This window comes from Nomascus leucogenys, chromosome X, assembly GCF_006542625.1.
Source record: "Nomascus leucogenys isolate Asia chromosome X, Asia_NLE_v1, whole genome shotgun sequence".
NCBI lineage: Eukaryota > Metazoa > Chordata > Mammalia > Primates > Hylobatidae > Nomascus > Nomascus leucogenys.
The window spans coordinates 135,617,672-135,632,352 of record NC_044406.1 but is presented as its reverse complement, the minus strand read 5'-3'; the positions used below and the strand labels follow the sequence as shown (position 1 = coordinate 135,632,352).

The 14,681-nt window shown below is 47.3% G+C and overlaps 1 protein-coding gene across 6 annotated transcripts in view; it reads right to left on the bottom strand.

Annotated features, from left to right (window-relative positions):
- MAMLD1 (mastermind like domain containing 1) overlaps positions 1-14,681 on the bottom strand; it is a 142,299-nt gene that overhangs the window by 46,081 nt on the left and 81,537 nt on the right. For all 6 annotated transcript variants that reach the window (XM_030807050.1, XM_030807052.1, XM_030807056.1 and 3 more), the window contains one exon: positions 2,750-2,824. In XM_030807050.1, coding sequence (XP_030662910.1) covers positions 2,750-2,824 — 75 coding nt within the window. Of the gene's footprint in view, positions 1-2,749; positions 2,825-14,681 lie in introns of those variants that run through there.

Here is a 14,681-nt window from a genome sequence, read left to right as displayed (position 1 = left end):
AAGGGGGAGGTAGTGAGTGACAGTGCCCTGGCATCTTTTAGAAACGAATTCCTTTCTCTCCATACATAAATGCCTGCAGAGTCCCATTTCGGAATCCGGCAGACAAAGCCACCAATGTGATCCCCATGACCTTATAAACATTCATTAAAATGCATTTCAAGGCATGTGATGGCCTCCCCACCCCCTAAATAATGAGAAAACAAAGGTTTCTCTTCTGATAGAGACAAGTTCAGCTCTGAAGTCAACATTATTTCTGGTTCTATCTGAACAATGACATATGGCAACTCTTCCCTTTCTATATTTCTAGTCCAGAATGACAAAAAAGGGGAAAAATTTCTTAGAGAAGGTAGAGATTATAAGAATACAGTCCATGTTCATAAAATGAGCATAAGGAGAATAAAGAATATAACTTATCCAAAGAAGTCTGGGGCTGTTATAAATGCTTAATTTTGGACACTGTAGCTGGAGGTTTAACATGGACACCAATAAAAAGGTCAGCAAAGGTTATGCACTGTTCCTATTGGGCAAGAAGATAGGAGGTCAAAGGTAACCAGGAAGGATAAACTCAGGGAGCCTCATTTTCCCTCCAGAGGGCACTGGGCATGTGGGCACTGGGCATGTCGGCCCTGGGCAAAATTGTCAAAAAGGTGAAAATCGCCTGTGGCTTATTTAGTCTGCTCTTTCTTCACTAGCACCTCACCAGTTCAGCTCAGGCCAGTTTGCTAGCCGGTTCTCCTAGTCTCTTCCCTTACATCCATACTCCAGGAACAACTTTATTCAATATTGTTACATTTTCCCCTTATGAATTTTGAGGCACCTGATGTTGGCCAACTAAATAAGACTTCAAGCCCTCTGAGGACAAGATGGTCCCCAGTAGACTATCTCAGAAGAAAGTAACGAAGATGGCATGGGGCATGATGGGGGTAGCTGTAGAATAGATAAGAAAATAATGTCTCAGGAATGGGTTTGAAGAGACAAAGAGATGGGGGATGGGGAGAAAGAGAGAGAGTGAGAGCGAGGGGGAGAGAGAGACAGAATGAATATGTTTGCATTTGCACATGGGATCAAATGAATATCCGTGTGTATAGTATCAATGCCTGTATTTGGGGATGTGTTATTTACATGTTTATTTTCAGCAGAATGTCCCAGCAAACTGAAACTGACCTTTCTGTAGAACAAACAGGATTTTGAGCATTTCCAGAATTGCAAGGCATGAGGCTCTGGAGAATACCAGGGTGGTTGGGAATGGCAGGGAACCCTGAATGCTAATGCTGATTGGCTTCAAGAGGAGTCAGTTATGTCTCAGGAGCAAATCTCTGATAATGGGTGGTTTGGAGCAAGAACCTCGACCTACAAATCGGAGATGTATTGGTGTCCCTGATTCGCCCTGAACCAGCACTCGATGCAGGCAGATGCAGGCTGCGGTGGAGGAAGGGGCCCTGGAATGCGCATGAGAAGACCTGCAGTTAAGTCCTAGCTCCCCCGTTTGTTGTGTGGCCGTGGGCAAGCCACTCCTCTCCCTGAAGCTCAATTTCTTCTTCTGTAAAATGGGTACTTGGCCCACCATGTGTGCCTCACAGTATTAGTGAAAGGTTCCATTGTACTCACTGAGGAGAGCACTTGGGGAGCAGTAATCACTACTGATGTCATTCTCAAGGCCCTGTGTCCTCGCGTTGGGCCTCTGTTGCTTTCTTACAAATAAGGATGCATTCACTAGGATAGGCGGATGGAGTGGAAGTAGGGGGAGGCAAGCAGCTTAGTCCTGACAGCACTGACCTGACAGCCAGGGATGCTGTCTTGGTGGCTGAGCCTGGAAACTCCTGCCTCCTGCTGCTTGCCACCACCTGCCACTCTGAAGGCTGCCACAGTCATCAGCCTTTAGCCACCCTGATCTGAGGGCTGGGGCTTCAACAGGCTCCTGCCAGAACTATCTGAGCAGCAGCCTGGAGTGGCTGGAAGAGCACCGACGAAGGCAGAGATGAGCAGACCTGGGTGGGCAGTGTTCTAGAACTACTTTCTCCTTTTCTGTAGTGTAGACATGCCAGTTGGAAGAATTGACAGCTCTAAGGATGATCCTCAACCTATAGATGTATATGAATTTAATGAGCTCAGAATTCGTATTGTACCATCTCTGAGAAGAATCAAGGTATTCTGCCATTGAACAAGCATTTGTTGAGAGCCAGCCTCTATCTCCTAGACTATCAGAACTGCTGGGCCCTTCAAGACGGGCTGCTCCCACCCACTCATGTTAAGCCTGGTGAGGCCTGTAGTCTGTTTTCACAGGAAGAAACCCTCACCCAGTCTTCTCCAAACACATTCCCAGGTTCTGTCATTAGTGGGCTAGAGATGATTACTGTGGGGAGAAGAGAAACATCTGGATGGATTTGTTGAGGTTGACCTATAGAGGTGCTGCCTGAGGGAGCTGTAATAGAAGCTAAGGGTCAAAGGAGAGGGCCCTGTCCCAATCCAGATGACTCCATTTCTGCTGGACCCAGGTTCACAAGCTTAATCTGCATTTCACCTAAATTTGGCTAACAAGCCCAAAATCACACACGCAAACGGAGAAGTGGAGGCAGAACCGAGGTTGGAGGCCACCAAGGCCACCGGGAAGAGGTCATTTAAGCCCAACCTGGGCTCTGCCTCTAAAGGACCTTGTGGTGTGACCTCTTGTAGGTCCCTTTCACACTCGGGGCCTCAGTTTCCCCACTGTAAAGTGAATGGGTCCCAGCTTTGGTAAGCTTATGCTTACCTGATGCTTTCTTCCTGGGCTGCTCTTGTAGAGAAAAGATAAATCTTCTTCCTCCATCCACGAGGGCTTCTTTCCCTGGGGGTGAGAGTAGGCTGAGGAGAGCCACTTGCACACACTCTTAAAGAAAGTATTACCTGTACCAGCTCAGTGAGAGGAACAGATCAGACTGTTACTTGAATCAAATTATGAGCCTCCCCAAATATATCCATGACATTTAAATATGGAATTACTTGAACATAGACTGTGGGGTCTGGTGTGGGGTGCGGGAGACTAGCAATGTGAATCCTGAGAGTAGCAGGTCTGCACTTGTTGGATCAAGAAAGGCGGCCTAGAATTCTGGTCAAATGAGCTGTGCTTATTGACATATTCTATTAGAGAGTACTACCAAGTCACCCGTCACCAGAAAGGCTGCCAGCTCTCCAACCACCTCCAGGGAAGTATCCTGAATGGGGCCTTAACAAGCCTAAGAGAGGGTTGGTTTGAGTCCCAAGCCAATATTTGCTCTGCTGTATGTCAGTCATATGGGACCCAAACCAACCCTCTCCTAGGTGCCTCACCAGTCGCTGCAGGGATCACAATTTCAAGTTTGTTTTTTTATGGTCAAAGTCCAGCATAGATTAAATGAAGGGGTGGTGATGATTGTGTTAAAAGAGAACTCCAAACCAGTTTAACTCTTGGACACACATCCCATCTCACCATGGTGCTTCTAACCTTCTAGAGATGATGGGCTCCTATTTTCCGATGACAAAGCTCCCCACAGGATTGCTGCCTGGCCGTCAGGGAGTGCCTCTGTAACTGAGGCTGAGATCCCACTTTCAGTCCTCCAGCTGTGGCCCACCCCTGCTCCACCCACCAGGTATGGCCTGTCCTAGGCTCTTAGGTATGGCTGCATTGTGAAATGATGGCTACAGAGCTGGCATCTCCTGTAGTCTAGTTCATCTAGCGCACTACCTCATAGTTAAAAGAAATCTGTTTAAGCCACTGAGGGTGGCTCCTAGTGCCAACTCCAAGAACAGGAAGCTTCCCTTTCTTGGGAGGAGGGGCAGATGGTAAGGTGGATGGTCCAGGTGAATGGGAGCAGGGCAACCACAGTAAGTACTGGACAACAACACAAAGACTCCATGTGTGGCTTCCATCGAGTCCCTCTCCAATTGGTTTGGCCTTCTCTGTCCCATGCAGCACTTCAGCAAGGGGCCTGGCTGAAGGCTATGAATTGTGTGGAGCCTCCTCATTGCAGTCTCCAACCATCTGATGCTGGGAAAATGTCACCAGGATGCAGCCATGCCATGTGGCCAATGAACCGAGAAAACACCCCTTTTCTAGAATGCTCTAAAGAGGCAGAATAATTCAGAGGTGAGGAAGGAAATACTCCACCAGAGACCCGGGCAGTTCCTACAAAAGCCAGACTTTCCTTCACCTTGGGAGTGACAAGACCGGTGGAAAACCCTCTCAAGCAGTAACCCCCAAATGCTCTGCAAGCCGGTGGGGTCCAGATACCGCACAGGCGAGTGGGCTGTCAAATCCCATCATCGTGATGTAAATATCTCTAGGCTGCCCTCGGCTGTGCCTGACCATGTCCTCAGCTTTCCACACCTCCACCTACAGCCCATGCACAGAAGGACCACCCAGGAATGCTGCAAGTGTAGACTCACCTCCAGGGCCACCCAGGGAGAAGGAGGGCAGCTACGCTGGTGGCTCCAGGCCCATTTGGTGGGTGGTACCTTCACACCACAAAGCCCAAACTGAGGCCCTAGATTTGGCTGATGAGGGCATATTGGACAGGGGGCGCTGATACTCTTCCCCATTGCCACCTGGCCTCTGGCTACCTGGACTTGGCTACCTGTGGATCCTCTCACAGGTGCCACCATCTTGGCTGAGTCTCCAGATGCGAGGTCCCTGAGGCAGTGGCAGGCTTCTCGCTAATGCTGATGGGATTAGGAACGGGATAGGTGGGGAGGGCCCTGGACTGGGCCCTGATGAGCCAAGTGGGTTTTTAGAGGGGCTACTGGTACATTTCAGGGACAGGACACCTGGTAGAGCTAAGCTGGGGCAATAAGGAGCCACGGCTAATCTGAGAGCTAGAAACAATCAGGTTCTGGGTCATTATTAATGAGGGTAGTTTGGGCTGTGTGGAAATCACGTACTATATGGGGTAGCCACAGCTCTCCCTCCAGATAATCTCTAAGACTTCTGATTGGGACTGTGTGAATGCAGTAGCAAGATCTCTTCTTACTGCCAGGCCCTGCCAGTCCTGCCTCCACGCCCTGGCTGGCCCCCCTTATGATCTGACTCATGCCAGGCTGCCATAGTATGTTACTTCTGCATTAGCACTGCTTGGGACCTGCCTCTCCACTGTCCCTCAGACTTTAAAGAACTATACAAATCCAAGTGGCTCTTCCCAAGAGAATTGATGTGACTTGAGGTGATTCCATTTCTGGAAGTAGTCACTCCATTTTCTGCCTCACTCTTTCAGTGCTTCACAGAGCAGGATGACCCAGGTGCTCTTGTGGTGAGGATCTTTGTTCGGGGGAATGTGACTTTCATCAGGGTGGCCCAGATAAACCCAGTGGTTTTGTGGTTCAGAGTGGGAATGCCTTCCTAAGAGCAGGACATGGGATTGGACATGGAAGCCTGTTTCTGGGCTCCATGCCTGTTGGATTGGCCCCATCAGATGAGTGGCAACCTTGCCTGTGGGCACCCTGACCAGGGCACACAATCCTCTGCCCAAAACTCCTGGAATCACAAGACACAAATGACTATTGTGGTACTAAGCACTTTGTATGCATTCACATAGTTATCTTTACAACTCTGTGAGAAAGATATTCCCATTATCATCCTCATCTTAGAAATGAAGGATAGAGATGTCTGCAGTTTAGAGGTTTATCAGGGAATCATCTCCAAATTGGTGGGGGCTGTAACTTGAGTGTGAGTGGCTAGAGAGAACAAGGAGCAAAGATTGAAGAGTCTTGCCTGCCTGTCTTCCTTCCTTCCTCCCTCCCTCCCTCCCTCTCTTCCTTTCTTATTCCCATCTTTCTCCTTTCTTCTCTTTCTCCATTTCCTTTTGTTTTAGTAAGGGAGACCTGATTTATGAGTAGACTTCAAGAATGACTTTGGAATACTTACTAAGTTACAGGCACAGTCCCAAATGCATTTTAGGCTTTACCTTAATGCTCCCAGCGACTCAAGGAAGTCAGTACTAATATGATCACCCCCACCCTCATTGTACAGATGAGGGTGCCCAGTTGAAGAGAGGGAGTGTCACTTGCTTAAGGGCATTTGGCTGGCTAAAAAGTGGTGGAACCAGGGAGTGAACTTGGGTTTGTCAGCCTCCAGAGCCCTGTCCTCAAGCAGAAGTGGCGCTTGGAGGACATGGGCCAAGGTGGCATTCAGAAGATAGGGAAATCGTTGAAGGAGAGCCAGAGCTAGAGAAAGAGAGAGAGAGAGAGACTATACCAACTTCCTCTACAAGCAGAGGAAATAACAAGAGCAACCAGTTACCAAGCCTCTGCTTCAGCCCTGTTAACTACATCGATTCCTTTCATCTTCAGCGTAACCTTATGAGGTTAGAAATTGGGGTACTAAGATGAAAAGGCCTTTGGTCCAAGGCCTCCTGGGGGAACACACAGTGACAGACTGCCTGGAAGGTGCAGTCAGGAGACACCCCTGCTGGACCCACGCAGCCTCCCCCTCCTTTCCTGGCATGATAAAAACTGACCCCATTTGGATTTCAGTGGCAAGGTCAGGAAACAAGGTGACAGTCCTCCTCATTGCCAGGACACCAACTAGAGTAGTTTAAATGGGGCAAATAGAAAAATAGTTGCTATGAGAACATTTAAGATCTGCTCTCACAGCAAATTTCAAATATGCAATACAGTATTATTAAATATAGCCAAAGTGCTGTATATTAGATTGCCCAAATTTATGCATCCTATAACTGATAATTTGTACCCATTGACTGACGTCTCCCCATTTCACACCCCAACCCCTGCAACTCTTGGTAACCAGCCTTCTACTCTATGATTTTAAAAAAGTTCTATGAGTTCAGAAACAAATATAACTAGATGAAGTTATGGATGGATGCATTGACTAACTTGATTGTAGTAATCATTTCACAATATATATATGTATATCAAATCATCATGCTGTACACCTTAAATATTATACATTTTTAATTTGTCAATTATACCTCAATAGAGCTGGAAAGAATAAAGAGAAAGAAAAAAAAAAAACAGTTGCTGGTTAATCAGAGCCTTCTTTCCTGTAGTGAGGTATTTGGGTCTCTGGTTTTGGGACTGAAGCTTATATAATCTGGGGCCCTCTTTATGAAACAGAATATAAAATTAAAACAAAATTAGGTACCGGGTCTTAGAAGGCTTGAGGGATGAACTTTGAAGCTTAGGCCAAAGGTGACCTTACCTCTCTCTGTGCCCCAACAGTAGGCTAAATAAAATGGCAACAAGCTTCAGACCATGCAGAAAATTTCCCTGCTTGAGAAATCCAACTGCTGTGTAGGTGGGAGAAGATTCCAGAGACACCTGATTAGTTCAGAACCTTCTAGAGGGGCATCCTGTCTATGACCTCTTCCTGCTAGGACACACCAAAGAGAGATGCTGCTATCAATGGCCACATTTAAAACAATTTATGTCCAGAACATGCCTCTGTAGCTTAGCAGAGGGGTCACATGCTTACTGAATAAGCACATTTTAGCTCCTGAGTGCCAACTTTTAGCCTGCAGAGATATCGACCCCACTTAGTAGATTTAGAGCCAGGCTGGTGAGCTCTGATGCCATGAGAGTCTTGGCATCAGAGCAGCTGAAACTTGGAGGGAACATGGGATAAGGAGTCGGTCCAAAGACTCTTCCCATGGCCTAGGTCCTCTCTTTTTAAATTGAGGTGAAATTGACATAGCATGAAATTAACTTTTTAAAAAAGCGTACAATTTGGTATCATTAAGGATATTCACAACGTTGTGCAACTATCACCACTATCCAGTTCCAGAAATTTTTCATCATCCCAAATGGAAATCCCCCTCCCCCAGCTCTTGGCAACACATTTATCTACCTTCTGTCTCTATGAATTTGCTTATTCTGAATATTTCATATAAATGGGATCATACAATATGTGGCTTTTTGTGCCTGGCTTCTTTCACCCAGCGTCATGATTTCTGGGCTCATCCATGTTGTGGCATGCCTCAGTACTCCATTCCTTTTGTGGCCAAATAATATTCCATTGTGTGGACGTGCCACACTTTGTCGGTCCATGCATCTGATGGACATTTGGGTTGTTTCTGTCTTTTGGCTATTGTGAATAGTGGTGCTGTGAATATCTGTGTACAAGTTTTTGTTGAACACTTGTTTTCACTTCTTTTGGGTGTATACCAAGGAGTGGAATTGCTAGGTCATGGTGTAATTTTGTGTTGAACTAACTTCTTGAGGAACAACCACACTTTTTCACAGCCTTGGTCTTCTTGGAAACTTGCATCATTGGAAGTATATGGAAGAGTAGCAGGGAGAGCTAGGACCCAAAGCTGATCTCCAGACTGGCAGAGAAATCTCTGCAGCTTCCTTAGAGAAGCACCTTTCTGTTCCTGCTGCTGGTCTGCACCACACTGCACCATGGCCTTTGCTAGTACCAGAGGCAGATGTAGGCAACACTTTTCCTATCTCCAGGCCAAATGATGGCATCCAGAGGCTGACGGCCAAGGGAAAAAGCACGAGCAAATGCGGTGACCAGGGAGTTGGCTTCTGTACCTTCTCAAGGCCAAGTGCCCTTTCCCATCTAAAACTGCAACCTGGACAGTGCTTGGTAAAGCCCTAATGTCCTATGGCAGAGTTTGAGGAGACCCACTGGTCACTGCCATTTGAGTTGGAGAGGACGTTGCACTCTCTTCCTGGCTGAGAATGTGCCATCTAGCATGGACCGCATTTGCCTCGGGCAAGAAGCTTTTCTGAAGGCTTTGTCTTCCACAAGCCTACTCTGCTGCACCCACCCTTCTGCCTCCCAGCCCCCTCCGGCCCAGCTCTATATCTGGAAGCCTGAAAAGGTGAGCTCATCGTATGCTCCCCATCTATTCAGCCATGCAGGAAATCCCTCTAGAGCCATCTCTGGGAACAACATGGCCAGACGCAGCAAGAGACGTGTCTGCACGACGACTCAGCAGAGACTGCCTGTGCAAGGGGTGTGTACCTGGGAGGTTGGTTCTGCATTTTTATACACATACAGGATGCGGCTTCTAGTAGCAAAGACTTTTTAGGGCTGTATGGGGGGTATATCATGTTCATGACATGACATAAGCACTCACAGTAGGCTAAAGGGATCCATATAGACTCTCAGGATGTTGCGCTTTTCTAGACCTTCAGATCCAAGTCTTGGTGTTACCAACTACAGGCCTTTATAAAATCCCAGGCCCTTTCAGTGGACAGTGTACTTTCTCATTCATCATCCTTTGATTCCAACAAGAATCCTAGGAGGTAGGCAGGGCTTTGCTTGGGGTCCCTGATTTACACATGGGTAAACTGAGGCAAAGGAGTTGCAGGTGGCTTACTAAAAGTCATATAGATAGTGGCAGAGCAGAGCTTGGCACTCAGGACTCCAGAGTTCATCCCAGGTAACAGAACCCCAAGAACCCCAGGTGTGTATAGTGGCGGATGTGTGGACACCTCAGCAGTAAGCCAGCCTTCCCCAAATGAACCCAGAGGTAATTCTGGGGTGCTAAAGGAAAGACAGATCATTTCAGCTCTTCACACTTAGACTGAGGATAAAAAAATCACTTTTAGTTTCAGCCATGACATTTTGACTTGCCTGTAGGGACTGTTGTATTTGACCCAAGGTTTTCCAAACCATACATCACAGGATAGTGTCAGATAGCAGTGACCTCAGAGAAGAAATCTCCTATTGTAGTTTCTATGATATACATTAGGGTAGCTTGGCTGCTAAGAATTTGCTGATTCTCCTGGGCTGTTAATGAGCTCTCAAGTGCCAGGGTACACTGACTGGACCACTACACACTCCTTGCACACTGTAGGCTTTGTAGGCAAATGGATAATCTGATTATACAAAGAGGAAGAAGAAGAAGAAGAAGAAGAAGAAGAAGAAGAAGAAGAAGAAGAAGAAGAAGAAGAAGAAGAAGAAGAAGAAGAAGAAGAAGAAGAAGAAGAGGAAGAAGAAGAAGAAGAGGAAGAGGAAGAAGAAGGAGAAGAAGAAGAAGAAAACCTTCTGCACAACAAATTCTAATAGAAGAACTTCGCAGTGTAGGGTGATTAGAGGGCTTGAGGTAGGCCCTGAGCCCTCATGGTCTGTTTAAACCTTGTCTCTAATTGGTGGTCACCTTGGGCAAGTCATTTTTCCCTCTGTGAGCCTGTTTTCTTACCTACAAAATGGGGAAAGTAAAGCCTTCGTAAATTTGTTGTAAGGATTACATGAGCTTAGAAATGTAATTAGCATAGTGTGTGGCATAGTGTAGATACCAAATAAATATGATCTCTCTTTCTACTCTTGAAAATGCAAACACATTCTTGGTGGTCCTAAAATAGCCTGTAACATGGTTTACTCAGCAGCATTTGCTATTCAAGGCAGATCTGCCTTTAGTCATTGGCTGTGCTCCTGAACAGCTGTGTGAAAGGCTAACTTTTGTAAACCAAATCATAATAAAATGCAGCAAAAATTTGTCACTGAAAGGAAATCCTCAGTATATCCTTTTATGAAATGAAAGATCCCTCATCCAAACTTATCTTTTTTTTTTTTTTTTGGAGACGGAGTCTCGCTCTGTCGCCCAGGCTGGAGTGCAGTGGCGCTATCTTGGCTCACTGCAAGCTCCGCCTCCCGGGTTCACGCCATTCTCCTGCCTCACCCTCTCCGAGTAGCTGGGACTACAGGCGCCCGCCACCACACCCGGCTAATTTTTTGTATTTTTTTTTAGTAGAGACGGGGTTTCACCGTGGTCTCGATCTCTTGACCTCGTGATCCGCCCGCCTCGGCCTCCCAAAGTGCTGGGATTACAAGCGTGAGCCACCGCGCCCGGCCAAAACTTATCTTTTTTAAAAGTGCGCATTTGGAGATACAGCCCTTTCTTATGAATCCTAATTCAATTTTGGCCATAAACACATGTTGACGTTCCACAGCCCCAAAGCGCATAACAACAAAAGGAGGTTCTACATTGAAAACAATGACAATTTAAAAACATGTACTTATTTCACTGTTTGTGGACAGTGTCTATGATTGCATCATGAAAAGTGTCAGATAACCATGTGCATGTACATGAGAGATAGAGAGAGAAGTGGTAGGGTGGTGGTGGTAGAGGGGATGGTGATAGTAATCACGGTAATGGTAAGGGTGATGGAGGTGGTAATGACGGAGGTAATGGTGGTAGTGACGATGGTGGTGGTGGTAATGGTGGTGGATGTGGTGGTGGCAATTGGGATGGTGGGATGGTGGTAGCAATGGTGATGGTGGTAATGGTGTTGATTTAAAGGGTGGTGGTAGTGAAGGTGAGGGTAGTGGTGGTGGAGGTGGTGGTGCTGGTAGCAATAGTGATGGTGGTGATGGTATTGATGAGGGTGTTGGGATCAGGGTGAGTTCCCACAGTATATTTCATTCTTGTTGTACCACTCTGTCAACAGCACCACTGACTGGGACAGAGGAAGAAGGCACACTCTGAATGTGTTATTAACGGAAACCTCAAAACAGTCTGTCTCCTCATAGTCATTCATAATTATCTTTTTCTTACCTGGAAAACTGAAATTGAATTACCGGGAAAAACACAGGAGATTTTTGTTTGTTAATATGCTGCCAATAAAGTAATTTTATGTCAAATTTAACTACAGGAAAGGGCAAGGCATTTTCTAAGTTCCTTAGATGTCATGTGGCTAAAAAAAACAAAAGGATGGACAGCAGTTAGATACTGTACACTTAGCTGTTTGAAGCCATATATTCAGAAAGCAGATGTTGGGAGTTGGTGTTTGAGGACTGACTTCCTGGAGGTATTTTACATAGGCCAAGTTCATTGTTCTAAACTCTAAGGGCTTGACTGGAGGGAGGAAAAGAGGCAAGAAAATGTTTAGTTTTGCTGACAGCATCACATGGGCAGCCCTAATGCTAGACAACTTTAGGGCCTGAAGCTTATTCTAGGAAAAGAAGCACCTACAGAGTGGCACTGGGCTCCCCTCCACTACAGAGATGAAGTCATCTGACAGTAAAGGGCAGGCAGGGCTGCCTAGGGGGCCCAGAACAGACACCTCCATGAGAATGAGCACAGGCCAGGGAGAGAAGTGGGGAAGCAGAGAGAAGGAGCTGGAATTTTAGTAGGACAAACGGTAAGTGAACAACAAGAACAAGATAAGAGTGTGTGCAGTATTCTTTCAAAGACTGAAAAAATAGTGATGTGATAGAATGGCAGGTGGCTCCGAGCAGGCCAGGAAAAGGACTGGGGGCAGAGCATCCCAGGCAGGAGGGCAGCAAGTGGGAAGGCCCTGGGGTGGGGCTTTTGGACTGTTCCAGTGACGGGCAGGCAGCCAGTGTGCCTGTCACACAATGCACCAGGGAAGTAGTCGTGAATTTGCAGAGGGTCTTGCAGGCTATGGGAAGGGGGTGGGATTGTATTTTGTTTGTAGGGAAGCCATCGGGGGACTTAAGCAGAGGAAGGATTGGCTTCATCTCTTTGAAAAAGATCTCTCTGGATGCTGATGGGAGGAGAAATGGAAGGAAAAGAAACAGTTTTAGGGGCAAGAACTTTTGAGAAGTGTGGAATTGGGAGTGTGGAGTTGGGGCCAGCTTTGGCACAGGAGGGGAAGCTAAACACGTGGCCGCATGAGGGCCTGTAATTCTACCTGAAATGGGTACCATTTGTTAGGGTAAACAAATGAACCAAATGCCCAGTGATACAGACCAAGTGTTGGCAAACTTCTTCTGTGATGGCCCAGGTAGTAAATATCTTAGGCTTTGCAGGCCATGTGGTCTCTGTTGAAGCTCCGTGTAGTAGACAGTATGTGAATAACTGGACGTGACTGTGTGCTAATAAAAGTTTATTTACAAAAACAGCCTGTGGGCTGGATTTAGCTCACAGGCTGCAGTTTGCCAACCTGACCCAGAGCATGAACTGAGCATCTTCTTGGAAGGAAATAAGTTCTTTCGAAGTTGCCCTCCTCACACTGCAGGGGGCCATGTAGGCCCATTATTCACAGAAGAGTGGGTGGGCAACCTTTCTGGAGCAGAAAAACGTAAAGATTTCTTCCACAGTGCAAGTAAGGTGACCATTTCTAAACGTGCAAGTGATCCAGCAGTCCCCAAAGTTGTTTCACTTCTCATTGTGCACCTGTTCTCAGGTGCTCCGAAGCTTCCAGTGAGACGAGAGAAACATCATCCCCTCCAGGATTCCCTTGGGCCTTGCTCTCACAGTCCTGTACATTGTTGAACAATTTGCATGGGCTAGTGGATTAAAGCACACCCTCCACCCTCAGGCCCTCAAGGGTCTCTATGATAATACAGTCTCACCTTCTACCCCTTCCATCCCCATCCTAGGTGCTATGGCCAACCTTGAGGCTGCCATGTTAGGTCTATGCATTTCCCATCTCCACCACATAACTCTCTGAAGGCCAGGTAGTTTCCTATTCGTCTTGGTAACCCCAAAGCCTCGTGACAGGGCTCAGCTGGCATCTGCAGATGTGAGTGAACCATTGGAGAAAATGGTACTCTGCAAATAACTCTGTTCTCTTCCCATTTCCTGTGTAAGGCCTAGAGACAATGACTTTTTAGATGCACCCCTTCCCCTCTTCATGACACTGGCCTTCTCTTGTGTCCAGCAATGTGGGTGGCCGAGATGATTTCTAAGGGACTTCTGGCCAAGATGAACAGCAGCTGCATCTTACTGATCATTTGCTATGTGCCATATACTGAGCCACAGGTCTAGGGGCATAGAAGCAGGAGCTCTCAGGGTCAGGGCAGTGAGTGAGCAAGTGAGCACCTATGCCAGCCCTGCCTCTGGATGGGGACTTGAGAAGGTGATGGAAGCCTGCAGCACTGGAGGGAGGCAGACAAAGACAGGCCTGTGCTGAGGGGGGCCAAAGCAAGAGAGAGGGAGGCAATGACAGCAGAGACATGCCTGCTCCTTGGGTTTGAGTGCCCAGTGGTCAAATCCACTTCCCTGTGGCTGATGCTTGCCTTTCTAACTTTGGAATTTAGGAGTTGGAGATCTGGCGAGAAGGGAGGAGGGAGATGAGGAGGAGAAGGGAAAGGCAGGAAGGAAGGGGAGGGAAAGGAAAAGCAAAAGGGGAGGAGGAAGGTTTCCAACAAATTATTCTATATCAACTGCGGAAATCAAAATTTGTTGCCCAAATCTTAGAAGCTCATGTCCCTCCTCCCCAGAAATCTGGAATGCAGCACTCCAGGGGTAGCTTATAACCCAAATATCTATCCGTAAAAAGAGAAACACTGGGCTTTCCAGCTGTGGATTCTCAGTAAAAGCAAGAGGCCTCAGCCTACACAGGCCAGCCCAGAGTTTGAGGAACCCCAGGCCCACACCCGTAGGGCTGGCCCCTGGGTCTGCATACTCCCTAGAAATGTGCACACTTCCGAGCCTCAGCTGTGCCCTGGAGTCCAGCAGCATCCCTCCCCTTCCTGGGGGCAGTTCCACCTACAGAAACCTGTTACCTTGGGCCTTCTGTCAAGGAAACTGTGGGAAAGAGCTAGGCAGGAATGCAGACGAGGCCAGCAGGGGCTCCTAAAAGTTCAGAAACAGGCAGTGTCATGCTCCCAGGTGCCTGCATAAGCCAGCTGAAAAATGGAGCTCCCCTCACCAGCACCCTCCCTTCAAACAGACTGTGATTTGCAGGTCACTGGTTTACCAAGCCAGGCTACCCAGGCGGGACCCAGATGCTAAGCCCAGTGGTGTCCTGCAAGCTGAGCAGTGCTCAGTTCTTGCGAAAAAAAGGTCTGTGTG